Below are 14,470 nucleotides of genomic sequence, written 5' to 3' on the forward strand. Positions count from 1 at the left end.
CCAAATATTCAACTTCAGAGTAACAAAATAGGCCTCATTTTCTACTTAAATTTCTTTGGTGTCACTTTCAGTTGTCTCTGCTTTCTGTTTCTTAACATTGAAAGTGACTTGATTCCAAGGTCATTCTCATGAATGAGATGACTTACAGGTGTGAACTAAAAATACCAAGAGCTGCTCTGGAAGAGCAAATTGAAAACCAAGCTTTGTGCTCGAGCTGCACAAAGACTACCTTAAACAGTACCTCCACATCCTCTCCAAGATTATTAATATTAGCATTTAAAAGACTGTAACATGTAATATGAGACACTTAATAAATGACTGAAAAAGGGAGTGAGGTACTCAGTTTTCTTTCAAACTAGGAACTCCTAAGCTTTGTTCTCTAAGGAAATGAGGCTTCTTCAATTGTACTACAAATAGCTTTGATTCCATTACTAAATTTCAGCCAAAGCTGGAAGGGAAGGCAGAAGTTGTGTTACTCACTACAAGTTCTTTTAATGGACTGCTGGATAGAGAAGTGCCCCTACTTTTCCTTTCCTCTCCTGCCCCAGGTAAAGCTGCACCCTGAGCTCATCACCTGCCCTGTCTGTGCTCCAGGCTGGCCAGTCTATACAAGGGCAGTTCAGAGTCAGACACAGCAAACACCTACTTGTCCAAAAAGCTGTTAGAGGCCAGGAGAGGGAATAGTATTACACAAGCAGTACCATGTGTGGGGAGAGGCGTGAGGGGAGGAATTCTGGGACTGGTATAGTAAAGGTATGTGGCTATAATGTAAATCCAAAGATACTGGACAGTTTATTATCTCCTCTGTTCATAGTTTATTATTTGGTATCATGACACTTAAGTGAGCCTTACTGAAAAAGGTGAAATAAACCAGCATGTCCATCACAACTAGTGCCCACCTGTGCTTGCAGGATTCAGGGAATTATATGAATTCCAATACACACAGGCTAGAAGCTGCAGTCGTGACACCTCTTCTCCTGTGCCAGAACATGTGAAAAGCCAAAGACGGCCTTACAGCAGTATTCAGCTACACCTGCAATAGAGAAATCCTCAGCCAGGTAGTAGGAGCAGTGCTCATCACTCTCTCAGGCAGTGTAAAAGGATATGGATTCGCAGCAAATGTGCATGTTAGTATAATTATATTTTACGCCTTGACTTGGCAACAAAAATGGGCTCAGCTGCAGAAATAAAGCACTGTAACAACTGTAAGGTTCAGTACATATTTCAAGTTTTCTAGGGAGAAGACTTGCTCAGCTCAAACTAACACAGTGATGATAATGACTAAGGAAAAGCAGAATCTGTGTCTCTAAGGTCTCTCTATTTCCAGAGAATCTAGTAAAGACAACAGAACCTGAAAGCTTAGAAGAATTCTGACAGCTTAGCATTTCTATCTTCTTGTTAAATACCAACAAATACAACTGGAATTCTTCCCAGGTACTAGGTCAATTACTCAAAATCACTGCAAAACACAATTAAGGCTAAGGAGAGAAAGAACATTCTTCTTAACTAACCATCAGTAAGAAAATACTGAATCCCCCCAAAATGCAAGCAGTCCCTTTTAATACAGTAGGCAACGACCAACTGCTCACTGTTATTTTACATTAAAGGAAAATACATTCCTACTCTTTCTTACAGCAAAACCAATAAAAGGTTAAGTTTTATTATACACACAAAAGTGTTATCATTCCTTGGAATTAATTAAATTGGTTTTTGCTATTTCAAGTAAGAGTAGCTCTCTCCCTCACCTCTGTGCTTCTTGATGCACAGGACAGTAAAAGTTTTAGCCTACTAAATCTTCAAAGACGGGGAAGTTGATAGTTAAACAGCATTTAAAAGCAACTCCGTAAATCCATGCCAGAGCCCCAGGACTTGAAAATTAGTAATCAAAAGCAGAGCATTCAGGCTACTCTAATATAATAAGAAATTATAAACAGAATTACAGCGTTCTTTGTTGAAGAATGCTGTATTCAAGATCATCACTCACAAATACAAGAGAAAGCAAAAATCACTCTTGTACTCATCTGGAGCACTGTTCAAACAAAAGTTGTTTGTGTTCTGTTTGTTTTACTAGAGACCTTACCAATTCTGTTGTAAAGACAACAGTCAAGTTATCTAATCCACAAAGCCATTCAAACCAGCTGCAGACATTAGTGAAGACATATGCACCTTAGCACTTATGGGAATATTTTTGAACCACATCTCCCAGGGTGGAATATACAAAGACACTTTGAAAGGAGAACCATCAGTATTTACATGTTATATACTCAAAGTGTTTTATTTATTCAACGCCTAATGTACATATGTAAAACTTTCATTGCAGATGTAAATATTTATTCTTCTCAATTTGTAAAAAATGTAATCACGCACCATAAATGGAACAGCTTTCCAAAAGACACAGGCAAAACAGTCCTGTAATGCTGCCTTCATTTTGCCAGAAAACGCCGTATCACTATTACAGGAACTTGGTGTACAACTGAGAAACTCTACACCTGCCAGTAGGGAAGAGGTGGTAGTGGTAGCGTGTCTGCATTTTTTCCTTCTTTTCTTTTAGCCAAACACAACAGCACTCAAAGAGTAGAGACTATGAAGTAACAGAATGGAAGACATCACCAGCACAATAGGAAGTATGTAAAACTATGAACATGGAGTATCTTAAAGCTGAACATGACCACAAATCTATCCAGTGTGATAATTAATGACAGCAAAAGAGTTTACATATGCAAGTGTTCCTTTGTTAAGAGTTTCACAGCTACACCTTCTTTGAGAATTCTTTCCTCCCCTTTAGCAGTGTGAAAAACTTAAAGAAAGTGAAACTGATTAGGTCTTAAAAAAGTGTAAATGTATAAAGTTTAATCTAATTTTACTTACTTAATGCTTAATTAATTTAGGTTAAATGAAATAAAAGGGTAAACGGTGTTTGCAACTGTTTAAGTTGATCTAACTTGATGGTTTGCAGAGTTAAGTCAAATTTTCCCAGACTAAAACATTGCTGAATTTCAGATGTAGAGAGACATTTCATTAGTGGAGAGGAAAAAGTTGCACAGATGGTACTGCAAATACGTTTTTCAATCATTCTTGTGCTCTATGAAGTGGGTGAAAACCCCCCTCCAACTGTGTTTTTTTAAGTATAGAGATCAAAGTGAACTTTTCCCTTTTTGCCTAAGTAGATATATGTACTTAGGAAGCACACACTTGCATGAAATGTTGTTTTCAAACCTCATACAAAGCAATGTAAAATTGTCCTTTTCTTTTAGCTTTTTCAACAATTTGGTTATATACAAAAATTTTACTGTATAATACTATATAGAATAGCACTTGACCTGGCTTGCATTTCTACCAGCAATTAAATCACTATTGTCTGTCATGAAAGTCACCAGTATATATGTTAGAAGCTGAAAACATTAGAACAAAGTCTCACTCAGTTATACTTTTAGAGACACATTAAGCAACTGCAATAAAGAAATTTTTTTTTCAGGCAGCTCCAGAATATCAGACATTTAGTCAATAAATTTATCTTCAAAAAAAGACATGTCCTTTTCTTTAAGGAATAAAGTTGGTGGGGTTTTAGTCCCATAATAATGAGTAAAGCTTTTTAGTTCTATCACTTATTATAAAAAGATTTTCCGTCCACAAAGAAACTATAAGATGTCCATATATGTTCTCTACACAACATCAAGCAGAACTGAATTTTACTACAGTGACGGAACAGAGAGAAGACAGACAGGAATTCTTTCCAATTTTCTCTGTTGTCTTTCCATCTGCTTATTAGAAAAGACTTCTCAACATTCAGTCAGTCGTAGCTAAGAACAGTATATATCAAACACCTAGTTTGCATAAGGTAAGGCTGACAGAATTATTCCTGCTTTTTTAAAGACAAATTTTACAAGTCTTTGGGACTGCTGGCATCCCTAAAATACTTAATTTCAGAACTACCTGCCACAGGAGGCACAGGACTATTACTTTGTTAAATAACCATTCCCCAGAGATAAACCTGCAAGCACCATTTCTAAAAGTAGATCTTTGCATTAAGCCAGGGGACATGGATTAGTAAGTGAATACCACTTCCATACTGTGATGGGAAGCGAACATTTTTGGCTGAATTAAAATCAGAACCATGTTGTTCACATGGAAGAGGACTGAGGACATTTTTTAACTGAAATCCTGATATTTATTTTCCTCTGTTCTTAGTAATGACTTGGTGGAACTACTTATAAATGTTCACATACTCCCTTCCAAAAAAGGCAAAGTATGGAACATATTCTACTGAAGAAAGCCAGATCAATTACTTGCTTTATATGTTAGCAGGCTGCTTTTACCCAAACCAATGCTGTTATGCTTCAAGAGGAGATTAAAAGAACATAAACGACATCCCAAACTCCACAGTGAGAACACAGCAGAGCTTACGCAAACTCTGCATTTCTGTCTTGTATGCCCAACGTCTCTACTTTGGCGAGCCTTTTCAACAAGTACACCATATATGGTAATTCCTCATTAAAATCTCAAACTCTTACAGTATTTTGGTCCTTTCAGGACATTGTTCTGACAGGACTCTAAGTTCCATGGTCTGCAAATGACAAAAACAGCAGCATTTACTCTGACTGTCAGAAGATAACTGCAAGTTGCTTAATTTCTGTAAATAGATTACTGTTTTAAATCACTAGTCTATAGGCTATATTTCTATACTATTTCTAGCATATTTCTGTATGCTATAGTAATCTAACAGATATACTTGGCTTTCTAGCAATGATGGCCTTCTTTACATAAACTTCAGAAATCCAACAGCAATATCTGTGTTTTTACTATTAAAACAAGCAAAAAGTACTACTTAAACTTTTCTTTATTCAGGGAAAACAAACAAATAACCCACTCACATAACATCAGGAGAACTATTGGATTAGAAACCCACAGAAAATCATTTGTCAGTAAATGGAGTTGGGATCTGGACCTTTCAACTGAAGCTTGCAACAGCAGCCTGCATCTTTTGCATATTTATTCAAAACTGGATTATTAGAGCCAGTCTTTACTATCATCCAAGATTAATCCCTGTCACTGTGTAGTCCTCACACTTTTTTAACAATTGTATACTTACTGATCAGGTGAGAGAATTCATGCAAGCTGTTCAGATATTCGGTGATGAGAGCAATAAGAACAGAAGACGATTTCAAAGAGGGTAACAGTAGTATGCTCTGCTAGTGAAAAGAGCTTTCCTGTGTTTTCAGTGTCATTGGAATTACTTTTCCATTTGTACTATAATAAAGATGATGATCATCAGCATTTATAAGACATATCCCCTGCTGTGAATTGGATAGGTTTCAATTCAAAGAGGGGATAAAAAAATATTAATGGCGTTTCCTATTACAACCCTTATTTGTCTGAGTCTAAAATATTTAGTAGAGCTTTTTCTCTTTGAAGATATGCTCAAAGATGAGACTAGAAAGTTTTACATCGCAGACCAAGATTTGCATATTGTTAATAATGAAATCAAGCAATAAAAAAGTTTTGCCAGAAATATGTAAGACACTTAAAAAACATGAGATAAAAGCAACTGTATTTCATCTTAACTACAATGGAAGTGATGGCAAGAATTTAAAAATCAATGAGAGCTTTTTTGTTTTGAAAATTTAAGATGGATGCTGAAGTGCTCAATATAAAAAGATAACTGTACTGATAAACAACATATGGATAGAGCGGCATCTTTTTACAGAGTTACCAAGCATCAGGGTTTTTTTAGCCTGCAACTGTTGTATTTACTTTCAATCGGTCAGCGCTTGCATTCTACTTGGTTAATAAAGTACAGCAACAAGACTTATGACTTCCATATGCAATCTTAAAAAAAAAAAATTGAAATGTAGTGCACAAATAATAAACAGATGTTTTAAGCGTTCAAAGCTGTAAGGGATACACTTTTCAGAATAAACTGAAGAAGCCACCTGAGGAAAGTGATTATTTAGTGTGTGTGTGGGGGGGGAGTTATTTATGCTAAAAAAATGTTAACGCAATAATCACTTTGTAATTGTTTATTCAGAGTGAAAAAAAAAACCGAAGGGAGTTTAGTCTCCCTCACAACTCAACCTTGGCAGTCATTTAAGTGGCTACCATGTTTATCACAGACAAATTAACTAATTTGCCAATGAAAATACAAAGTAGTCAGTAACTTGGTTATTTAACATATTACAAACCCAAGCCTTGGGAAAAATAATCTAGAGAGCTCAAATTTTAAGTAAAATGGGAGAGTTAGAACATTCTATTGGGCTCAACTCACAGGATTTTGGTAGCAGGGGTGCTGCAGCAGTGAGCGACCTGCATGACAGGACATCGTGAGCTGTCTTGTGCTACTTGTAGACAAGTTTGAAGCTGCTGTAAGCAATTTACTGCATACCAAAACATCACGTCGCCAGGGGAGCCATAGCACCTCTGCCCAGATGTATTTAAGAAGGAGCAGTGGTCACTAGGGGAAGGGTTGTAGTCCGTGCAGGGGACCCATCCCTGAAGGGCTGTGGCTTGCAGAGGAGTCATGATGCAGCAAAGGAAAACTGGTAAGCAGCAAGGAGCAGCAGAAGGAAAACATCACACACACAACCCCACCCTCTTGTGCCACCCATTACCTCACCAAAGGGGTTGGGATGTACAGAAAACAAGGGTACCTGAGACTAGGAAGGGGCAGAGGAGAGGTGTTTGACTGAAGCTGAGCCTGCAGAAAGCAGGGAAAAAGGCATTTTCTTAATTGGGGTTTTGTTTTGATCTTCTTAGTACCTGAACCAGTGATCTGAAGTTTTATGCTAACTGGCAAAAAAATGAATTCAGTAACAACTCCGAGTCAAGATTGTTTGCCTGCCACATGTGTTGCAAACTGGTCACCAGAAGACCACAGTACATCACTTTAAAGCATGTATTTTAAAAGGAAAATAGTATTTGTTTCACAAAATACTATTTAAAAAATGGTCTGCACCATTGAAGGCTATTAAAATATTAAAAAGCAAAACAAGAACAGGTTAGTATCCATGCATATGCAAGTCAATGAAGATGAACAACGTTATAACCAAAGCAGCCAGCAGGCATCATGCTACACTGATGAGCTATTCCTCATTTGTGATGGCTGAAGAAGCTGCTAACTTTTATGCAAATACTTCGGGTTTAGGCTGACCACAGAAATATGCTTTACTGACTGTTTCCACAATTCACAACAGGATTCCTAAAACTAACTTTTAACAACAAGGCAAAGTTCTGCTCTATTTTTCTTGAACTTCCTGTCCAACTTCAGACCCTGCGAGGATCTGAGGAGGCTGAACTGAACTACAGTTGCTTCTAAACGGGCTTTTGGTGTATACCATAGGTATCCCATCCTCTGATGTGCAATGCAGAAGCAGTAAACAGACAGCTTTTTGATCGGAACAAAATTTTTTTTACTGTATATTCTTTACGCAGACAGCACTGAAACTTGAGCATCTAATTTATGAAAGGATCCCTATTTCTAGGCACCACATAAAAATTCCAGAGTACACAGTGTTCACTACAGATATATCATTTTAAGGTATTTTTATATGAAAATTATACATTTTATACTGTTGGCACAGAATACAGCTCATTTTCCCAGTTAAGAGCTGGATAGCTACAGTATGCTTGAAAGTATTTGTTTCCAATGTGCAAAAACAAGGCAATATTGGTTGATGATAGCCTAGGACATATTAAACTGCTAGACTCATTACATTAATTTAAATATTCTTCTATTTAAAATAAAACAAAAACCCCACAGTTTTTATCCTCACTAGCTCTGGGAAGCATTAAGTGCTGCACATGAAGTACCATCTCCATTTAGAAGGTTGGCTTTATCTCCTGGATCTGGTATTTGCCTATGCTGTTCTGATTTCACACCTGCTCTTACAAACATGTAGTTACATACAAATTTGTGTCCCCAAATTAATTTACAGGTTAGAAATACCCACTCTTACACTAATTAGATTAAATACCATTAAGCAGATCAAGCTGAAACTTACTCCCTCATCCCCCTCACTCTGCATCCCCCACTTCTTGACTAATCAGTTCTTTCTGCTAAAATTTGAAAGTTATCCAGTTTTTCCTCTGGAGTATTCTTCAGCATCCTTACCAAAAAACACGTGCTAGAAGAATCAGCTAGTCAAAGCACGATTTGCCTTTTTACACACACAACATTGGAATTCTGAAAGCACTCATGCTGACTTTGTGGGATTTGTGCTACTATAGTATTAAGGTTTTCATGATCTTGTAACCAACATCACATCTTTGCTCCCTCCCTACAAGGGACCAACTTAAAGGGTAACTAAACAACCTCCCACCCTTGACAGATGTAGACTAGCTCTCTCACATTTACGGTCTCTGAGGTTGGGGTCTTGTGAGTGCCGAGTCCTTTTAATGGCCTCTTGATGATGGAAGTGGGAGTATTTCTGCTCCTTCCCTACCAGCCACAGAAGTTCATTCCCCTCCGTTATTCACACTCGGGTGCTCGTCAGACCTTCTGTGACCCAAGTTTAACTTACCACACCAGGAAAAAATAGACAGGCAATTTTTCTTCTGGATTAGTTTTCTGCCAGGTTATTTTGTTGCATCAGCTTATGGAAGTGTCTGATGAGCCAAACCAACACAAAGGAGAGCTGCTACACTGGCTAACTGCCTCCTCAAACTGCAGCCCCACTATTTGGAGGCCTTCTGATCACAACCACTGAAGCAGCAGCTGTTATACTTGCTGAACAGAATATCCAAACAAGTCTGTGCAGAAAGTTTGAAACATATGAATGTATCTTAGTATTTCCTCCTCGTTTTTATGGTACAAAATCCATTTAAAGCACATACAGTAAAGGTTTTTATCTAGGGGGGATGGTGCAGAAAAGAATGAAAACAAAATAGAGTATCTGGCAGACTACAGCTTTTTCTCAGTCCTACTTATCTACTGAGCAAATTCTGCATTAAACTAAAGGTGGTGGTGGTATACTCGTTGCTCCAAGTTCAAGCTGCTCATTCCCTGTATGCTTAAAGAACAGTCATCTCCTTACTATATTAACAGTTTCTAGTTTCTGTCACATGTTCTTAAAGCCACTAATACATTAAAATTGAACAAAACATCAGATGCAATGACATTTATTGAAATAATCCCTCAAGAACTGACAAAATAGTTGTTTTAAGTAATTGCTTATGTCTCAGTAATATTGAAGTCAGCTGCCTCAAAAAACCCCAAACTTAAAAATCACCATTTTAAAGGAAGAGTGCAGAACCGAACCATTCATTCGATTACTTACCAATCAAGATTTGACCCGTTTTCATTGCAGAACTACCTGGCACCAAGCCATGTACTACAAGCTTCTCTTCACCAATTCCTCTGATTGCTTTATCCTTCCTGCCTTGTTTTTCTGCTCGTCTGCTGCTCCATGAAGACTGATGGACAATCCCTACTAAGGCCTCCAGCAGCCTGTGCTGCTCATCCTCTCCAGCACTGTACAGTTTTCTGGGATTTACATACACATATATATCTTTGTATTTTTGCTGAACAGTGACACCCATTTTCTGAGCAGATTGGTGTTTCAATATGGAAGCCGGAGCAGTGGAGTGTGCATTACAGCTTCCACTGCCTTTCTTACTAGAATGCTTTGGTAAAAGATTCTTCTTTTTTAATATTTTGGTCCATTTCTTCAGTTCGTATTTTCTTTCTTTTCGTGATCCCTCTTGAATAACTTCAGCTTCATTTTCACGAAACCTGACATGATTCACTGCTGGCATTTCTGGACAGCTGTTCTGAAGCAGAGTTTCTTCTTCACTTTCGCTCAATTCTAAATAAAATAATTCCCCATTTTTCTGCACACCATCCAACCATTCAGGCTCAAGGTCACTGGGAAAGAAAGAAGAATGATCAGTGACAGCTCTGATGAGGAAGACTGCTATGCAAGTGACATCTGATTACTTCAAGTAGAGAGGGGATAGGGAGAGTGCAAGGCAAAAAAAAAGGAAAAAAAAATGTTGCCCCCTTGAATATTGAAAGCTCAACTGCTTTAAGTGAGGTAAGAGCTCTTCTCAGACAACTGATGGATATGGCAAGGAAGGACATCCCTCGAAGATCTTAAAATTGTTTCTTCAAATGCCTTGAAGGAAAGTAGCCATTGCAAAAAGCAATATTCCTCTTTTCTGAAAACAAGTAAAAAACCCCAACCCCAAACCATTTCTTTATCATACAAGTTTTAATTAGTAACTACATTGATGGACACAATGGGGCTTTCTCATAGAGAAAAAATGCCATTCTATTTGTTCTCTCCCATTATTCTTTCCCTTATGCATTTGTAAGACAGATTGTACTGCAAGCCCTTTGGAAAGACAAGATTAGCATTTTAAAACCACCTCAATATAACCAAAAAACCCAAGATGAAATCTAGTTAACACATTTTAAGACAAGTTCAAAATGGCATACTCAAACTCATGTGCAAAAATATAAAACAAAAAAATAAAACAGGCAGTAATGCTATAGAAAAAGTTCTAGCAGCTGGAGAGCGGATCACTAAGTCACCAGCAACAAGCTGCTGCAAAGAAAAGGCAAGGCAACTACAGGATGTAGTAACATAAGTGCCATCTGCACAGCACAAAAAATTTTTTGTCCTAATTTGGCAATGGTGATGTGTCAACCATGTCCAGTTTTGGACAGGCCATTTTAAGAAAGATGTAAGAACTGGAACAAGTCCAGAACACAGAGACAAATGGTAAGTAGCTTAAGACTATGTTTTAAAGGAAAACAGACTAAAGGAAATCACACTCTTTTGGCTGAGAAAAAACAAAACAAAACAAAACAACACCAAAAAAAGATAGCTGAGAGGTAACAGGCCAAACGGTCCACTCCCCCACCGCAAGGTGAACCAAAGCATTGCTACAGAAGGATGATGATCAATCACGGTCAAAGTAGGAGTACTTAGCAGTTTAATTTACCAGAGTATTTAAGCTAAATATTAAGAGAGCTTTTTGATTACACACACACACATAAATGGAAATAAAATATTAGCATTAGCAAGTGATATAAGGAATGTCTGGGTTGTTCTGTTATGGAAGATTTTCAGGAACAGACAAAACCAGTTTATTCTTCCTGACTAGGTGACAAACAGGCCTCCTTTTCTATGAACCTGAGACCACAAAACAAGGAAAAACTACAATGGAGACTCATATAATTATTAATATAATTGTTTAGACTTAACATACATTCATACATTTTATACTAAAACTAGCTAACATTACTGAATAAATAATCCAAATTTTGTTTAAAAATAGTATTATATAATTCATATAGAACATTAATTTGAATATGCTGATAAATGACACAGCTTCAAAGTTTAGCTGAACAGAGAACTTTATACGAAGACATTGCACCAAAGCACCTTTAAGGACTCAGAGAGGATTTGGCTGGATCAAGAACACAGAAAACATTGGCCTTACTCTCTTCCTGGAACCCCAGTGACTTACAGAAGCCAACCCATGTTGCAGATGGGAAGAAACATTGTGCACTTTCTTGGCCTCTATAATTTTGCCCAAGTTGCTAGTTTTAAACGAAGAGCCACCACCTGTGATAATTTGGCTATTCCTGATGGTCACAGGTAAGTCAGACTTCTACGTCATCTTCTACGAAGTCCTACTCAAGACCTTGAGTATCTTAATCAAAAAAGTATCAGAACGACAACACACAAGTGCTGTTAAGGCCAGACAGTTATCTGATCCAACATCTCTCAAAAGGTGGTAGGTAAGAAATAACATGACAGTTTTTCCTTGGTTTGTTTTTTAAGTACTCCTGCATTCTGGTACATGTAAGCAAAATTTGGGAAAAAACAAAATCCATAAAATAAACATTAGAAATTTAGACAGAACATTTAGGTTTAGCAGAAACTCCTGTGATGCATGATAGCCTTTTTATTCCCTCTTTAAAAGAGACTGTGCCCTTTGGAAAAGCTTTCTTTGGGGTAGATGTCAAAATTTCAACTGTGATGTCAGTTCATGCACTCTTGTTCTCCAGCTTCATTGCCTATTTTTATTAGAAACTACTATGGACTAAGGAAAAAAAAAAGCCTGTGTGGTGTTCATACTGGGTCCACTCAAACAGAAGCACTCCAGAGAAGATTGTCAAGGAGGAGCACATATGGCAGAGTCACTCTATGCAAGTAAGCTGATGCAGACAGAAGACTGAAAAAGTGTCACAAGGGCCATGAATTGCTCTCCTTGAAGGCATTTTGATGAGCCTACCACAAAGGAACTATCACTTTCTGAATACAGATCTGTGCAGACATCTAAAAATGCAAAGTCTAAAACAAGAAATCTGCGCCTAAGGTGACAGGTTTTTTTCCCTAATGCTGTAGTTTCACAATTGATTTAAACCAATTTAAAAATAAATAAATATTAAAAAAAAAAAAACAAACCAACAACTTCCACCTCTCTTCCCTTGTGTCAAAACAAGCACTTACACAATAGCCTGAGCTTCTACAGAGGTTTGGAAGCTTCAGCCAAGGGATATAAAAATCTGGAAGATCCACATCCCTCTAAGAGCAGTACCACTGATCCCACACAGGCATTTCTTCTCTGGAATACATGTCTGAAAAAATGTGCCAGTTGAAGTTGTCTATGTATGTAAGAAACATATACTAGAAACAAAGGATCCAAGTTCTGATTCTGAAGCAAGAGAAGACTGTTCTCACCCAAGAAAACACACAAAAAATAAGCAGTTAACTTCTACAAGCCTTGTTTTAAAGCAGTTAAACAACAGATCAAGGGTTAACTATTTTATTGCATTGTATGATATATTCCACCCATATGATGCTTTGCATAAATTAAGATTGTCACTTTTAGTTTTGCATAAATTAAGATTGTCACTTTTAGTTTTCCCAACCTTTGCCTATGAAATGAGAAAGTACAGCTTCAGACTGAAGAACCAGTTTGGAATATGCAAAGCTGCCATCCTCTTCATAGCTATGGCTGCCTCCAGGGATTCTGATCCATCACAGTGAGTGAAAGTTACAGCTAATGTCACTTTTTTTCTGTTAAAATAGACAAAACTATAAAAAACAAAAAACCCCACCAAACAACAAACTTAACACACTGGTTTCCCAATGGCATATGTAAGCATTCACTTCACAGCTCTGAAAAGAGGCCTTGCACAAAATCCCAGGCTCTGACAAAGCAGCACTGCTATCACCCCTATTTCTAGTCTTGCATGAATGCTCCTTGGTGTATCTGGGTTTTGTCACATTTGCTGTAGTATCAAGCAGCACAGTTTCAACTGCCAGAAGTTTATTCTGGAAGTCAGTAACTTTTACTTCAGAAAACCATTCCCAAAGTTTTTCTTTCTTTAATTTAATCAAATATGGCTAATTATAAAAACACATACAGATCATCTATAGAGGAACAAATGCTATTACCTTAAAATAGCTAATAGACCTATCACTGTACCTGCTTCTTTACAAAACTGTACTCTGTTTCTCCCTCACTCTTCATTACAAGTTACATCCTAATCTCTTGTTTCGGTACTCAGAAGGCTGGGGTGTTATTGGTTCAACAGAAGGAACTATTTGGATCCAAAATTAAAGCTTTACAGTTCTGTTGATGCAGTGATAGAAAAGATGCATTTCAATTTATCCAAAAGTATTATACATCATCTTCTGTGTTGAAAGCAGTGGAACTTTGTCCCTTGAACACAGATGAAGAACACCAGTAAACAAGCATTTCAGATGAAAGAATTGGAAAAATTAAAAAAAACCCCACCCAAACACACACAAAATTTTTAAAAAAGCACAGCTTCAGGCAGAAATGTGTAGCAGTTGAGTTCTGGTTTATAAACACAGGAACAAAATAAGGTAGGTGTACATTCAACAGCTTTGTCTCTTACTGAGCCACATGTATGAGACAACTACAAGTCAATGTGCACTTAAACACACTTAAAACCTCTCCCACGTAAATCTTCTTTTCCTTCTTCACTTCATTACAGAATGAAAATAACGTCCCAAATGTCATTGATTAGACCTTGAAATACACGTCTGAACTGTCAAGCATAGTTACTTTAATGCATGGAACAAACGGATAATAATTTTTACAGGAATTTAAAAAAAATAAAACAACCAACCAACCAAACACTAATGAATGAAAAGCCCAGTGGCTGCATACACCACTTCAAAATATGCATTGGTATTACAGAGTTGTCCTCTCACCTACCACCTCCCCAAAGACGTGCCACTAAACTCGGAAGACTACACCTCCAACGCTAAACCATGTATAACCAGGAGCCAGGTCCCTTTTTCCCTTCCCGGGCAGCGCCCGGCGCGGCACAGGGATCAGCCCACGGCCTGCCCACTGGCTGAACTCATGCAGCCGTTGGCCACGTTACTTTCAGGTCTCCACCAGAGAAAGGCAGCCTTCAAAAGCGACCGGCGCGGGGACAGCCCCCGCCCCGGCCCGCACGCCGCCGGCCCCGCCTCAGGGGCACCCG

At 37.8% G+C, this 14,470-nt stretch overlaps 1 protein-coding gene across 1 annotated transcript in view; it reads right to left on the reverse strand.

Moving 5' to 3' along the window:
• The window catches only part of INTU (inturned planar cell polarity protein), a 45,617-nt gene extending 35,127 nt beyond the window's left edge, over positions 1–10,490 (reverse strand). Inside the window, 3 exon segments of the mRNA XM_026847986.1 lie at positions 9,270–9,857; positions 9,978–10,024; positions 10,026–10,490. Coding sequence (XP_026703787.1) covers positions 9,270–9,857; positions 9,978–10,024; positions 10,026–10,072 — 682 coding nt within the window. The 5' untranslated portion in view covers positions 10,073–10,490.
• Between the last annotated feature and the right edge of the window lie 3,980 nt (positions 10,491–14,470).

The sequence above is a fragment of the Athene cunicularia genome (assembly GCF_003259725.1).
Source record: "Athene cunicularia isolate RWA chromosome 4 unlocalized genomic scaffold, athCun1 chr4_part2, whole genome shotgun sequence".
Taxonomy (NCBI): domain Eukaryota; kingdom Metazoa; phylum Chordata; class Aves; order Strigiformes; family Strigidae; genus Athene; species Athene cunicularia.